This window comes from Austrofundulus limnaeus, unplaced genomic scaffold, assembly GCF_001266775.1.
Source record: "Austrofundulus limnaeus strain Quisiro unplaced genomic scaffold, Austrofundulus_limnaeus-1.0 Scaffold419, whole genome shotgun sequence".
NCBI lineage: Eukaryota > Metazoa > Chordata > Actinopteri > Cyprinodontiformes > Rivulidae > Austrofundulus > Austrofundulus limnaeus.
Genome location: NW_013952821.1, coordinates 21,927 through 24,665, shown reverse-complemented (window position 1 = coordinate 24,665; position 2,739 = coordinate 21,927). Strand labels below are relative to the sequence as shown.

Below are 2,739 nucleotides of genomic sequence, written 5' to 3'. Positions count from 1 at the left end.
CCATATGTACAGTAACACCAGAACCATAAATTCAGCTGATGAAGTATTATTTAGCCTGTAAACACTTTTTGTTTGGACTTGCTGAGAATTGTTAAACTGCTGGCATTAGATTGAAACAATCAGACCAGCACCACTGATCCAAAAGGCACAAGGACTCCTGAGGGTCCTGAAAAGCAAGGTCCAACCTGGGGAGCTGCTGATGTCCTATAGATGCTTTGTTAAGTGGACTGACCTACTGAATACAGGGGTTTGGCTGTACGGGTCCCACAAAAAAAAAAAAAAAACTGCTGCATTTTTACGAACATATCCCACCCAGAACATGACCTCTCTCAACTGGTACCCTCAGAGAGACGGGACAGCCAGGACTTTAAAAGGCAGAATAACCAGACTGAAAACAGCCCATATCTCTCATGTAATGACAGGATTATTTGTTTGTAATTCTTTAGAAAGGTTTGTATAAATAAAAAAAAAATGTCTTGAAGTGATTTGAACACTGTGGAGCTGTGTTACAGCAAAAATATAATGAACAAACTTTGAGTTACTGAGAGTTTGAAGCATAATCAGTTTGCAGGTACTTATTTTCTGCAGCATTCCTCTCAGGTCCTCAATGCAGCAAAATGCAAATATTAGGGGTGGGCGTATCCATCTAAGTATTTATACCAAGGTGAAAATTGGTATCACATCGCTACGAGCAGGATGAGATCGATTCTTTCGTTTAAACTTTATCTGCAAGACTAGCTTTATTTTTCAGAAATAAAATGAAAAATAAAGTTGTTCTTTTTTCCATTTTGCACTGGTGACTTTTTTCTTAAACAAGTGTTCTTAAACAGGTAGAAGGTAATGAATTGCGTTATTACTTTATAATGTGACATTGGTTTATTTCGTTGTAATACAAAATGTTTTTTCCCTAAAATCTTTATCCTATATTTTATTATAATCAGCCAACTAAAGGCAAAATCACAGAATAATTCAATGAACATGAAAAGTATCTGTATCAGAATACTATACTAACCCTGTATTTACTCGGTATCGGATCGATACCAAGATTCCTAGTACCGCCCACAACTAGCAAATTTTTATTCTCAAAATTATTATTTTTTTAAGTTAAAATAGCTTCATAATCCACCCTTTTAGGATTGATTAACGTGTGACAAAAAATATTTTTTTATTTTTTTACTCAAAACTGATCTGGTGTTTAAATATTTTATTTCACAACTGCTGCAGTGCAGTGTTTTTTTCTCCTGATTCAATAATTGCGAGTGTTTTTAAACTCCGCTTATARTTATAATCATGAATGTGCATCTTCAGATGTACCCTCAGTTGACCTTTGGTCAAAAATCCTTTCTCACACACGTCACAGCGATGTGGTCTGTGTCCTGCATGAATCAGTTTATGTACTTTAAGGTTACATTTATGTTTGAATGTTTTACCGCAGACATCACAACCAAATGGTCTGTCTTCTATGTGAACACACATGTGTTTCTTTAGAACTTTTAGTTGTGAAAAATCTTTGCTACAAACACTACAAACAAACGGTTTCTCTCCTGAGTGGACGTGCATGTGTTCTTTAAGATTGTTCTTGTATTTGAAGCTTTTTTCACATTTGCTGCAATGAAATCGTTTTASCGTCGAGTGGACGCCCATGTGTTTCTTCAGCTTTGCTTTTATAGTAAAAACTTTGCCACAGTCATTACAGGAAAACGGCCTCTCTTCTGAGTGAATTTTCATGTGTTTATGAAGATAACACTTWCGAGAGAATCTTCTGCCGCAATGATCACAAAGAAATGGCTGCTCTCCTGTGTGAACTCTRATGTGAAGCTCAAGTGTCACGTTTGATTTAAATTTTCTACCGCAAGCATAACAACCAAACGGTCTCTCTTCTGTGTGCACGCCCATGTGTTTTCTCAGAACTGTTGGACGTGAAAATCCTTTGTTACAAACGTTACAAACAAACTGCTTCTCTCTTGTGTGGATGTCTGCATGTCTTTCAAAGCTCCTCTGATGTTTAAACTTTTTATCACAAACGTTGCATTGAAAGGGTTTTTCTGTGAAGTGGACCATCATGTGCCGTTTGAGAGTTCCTTTTATGCTGAAACTTCTGCCACAATCATCACAGGAAAATGGTTTTCCGTCTGAGTCACTTGTCATGTCCGCTTGCAGGTGTGTTTGACGGTTTGTTTCATCCTCTAACCCTGACTGAGGTGCTCTGGGTCCATGCCAGTCATCATCATTATCCGTCTCATCACTGACTTCAGTCTCACAGGAAGCTGAAGCCTTTTCTTCAGTTTTTAGCTGAGGGTAATGTTTTGAATCTGGTTCCGGTCCTCCACAGTCCTCTCCGTCACTTTCTGTTTTCATCTGCTGAGCTGAGCTGCAGGTTGGAGGTTCTGCCTCTCCGCAGTCTTCAGTTTTGACCTGATGAAGATGAGACACGTGAGGTTCCTCTTCATCGTCTTCGCTCTTCACTGTAACAACAGTGAAGGGTAAGCTGCCGACGCCCATCCCCTCCTGCTCCTYCTCCTGACTGCTCCACAGCTCCTCCTCCTCCTTCTTTATGTGGAGCAGCTCTGGGGTCTGCTGGTCCAGACTGGAGCTCCACTCAGGAGAATCTTCTTCTTTAATCACCGACACACGAGAAAACACTGAAACACACGTGACATAAAGACAAATCTGTGACTCCAAACAGAAATCATTCAACAAAAACTAGAAAACTAATTTAAAGTGTATCTTGACCCCCCC

General features: G+C 39.2%; 1 protein-coding gene across 9 annotated transcripts in view; it reads right to left on the bottom strand.

Annotated features, from left to right (window-relative positions):
- Nucleotides 1-1,189: 1,189 nt before the first annotated feature.
- Nucleotides 1,190-2,739, bottom strand: part of LOC106529033 (zinc finger protein OZF) — a 4,782-nt gene continuing 3,232 nt past the window's right edge. For all 9 annotated transcript variants that reach the window (XM_014024364.1, XM_014024357.1, XM_014024362.1 and 6 more), the window contains one exon: nucleotides 1,190-2,642. In XM_014024364.1, the coding sequence (XP_013879818.1) occupies nucleotides 1,210-2,642 (1,433 nt within the window). In that variant the 3' untranslated portion in view covers nucleotides 1,190-1,209. The remainder of the gene's footprint in view (nucleotides 2,643-2,739) is intronic.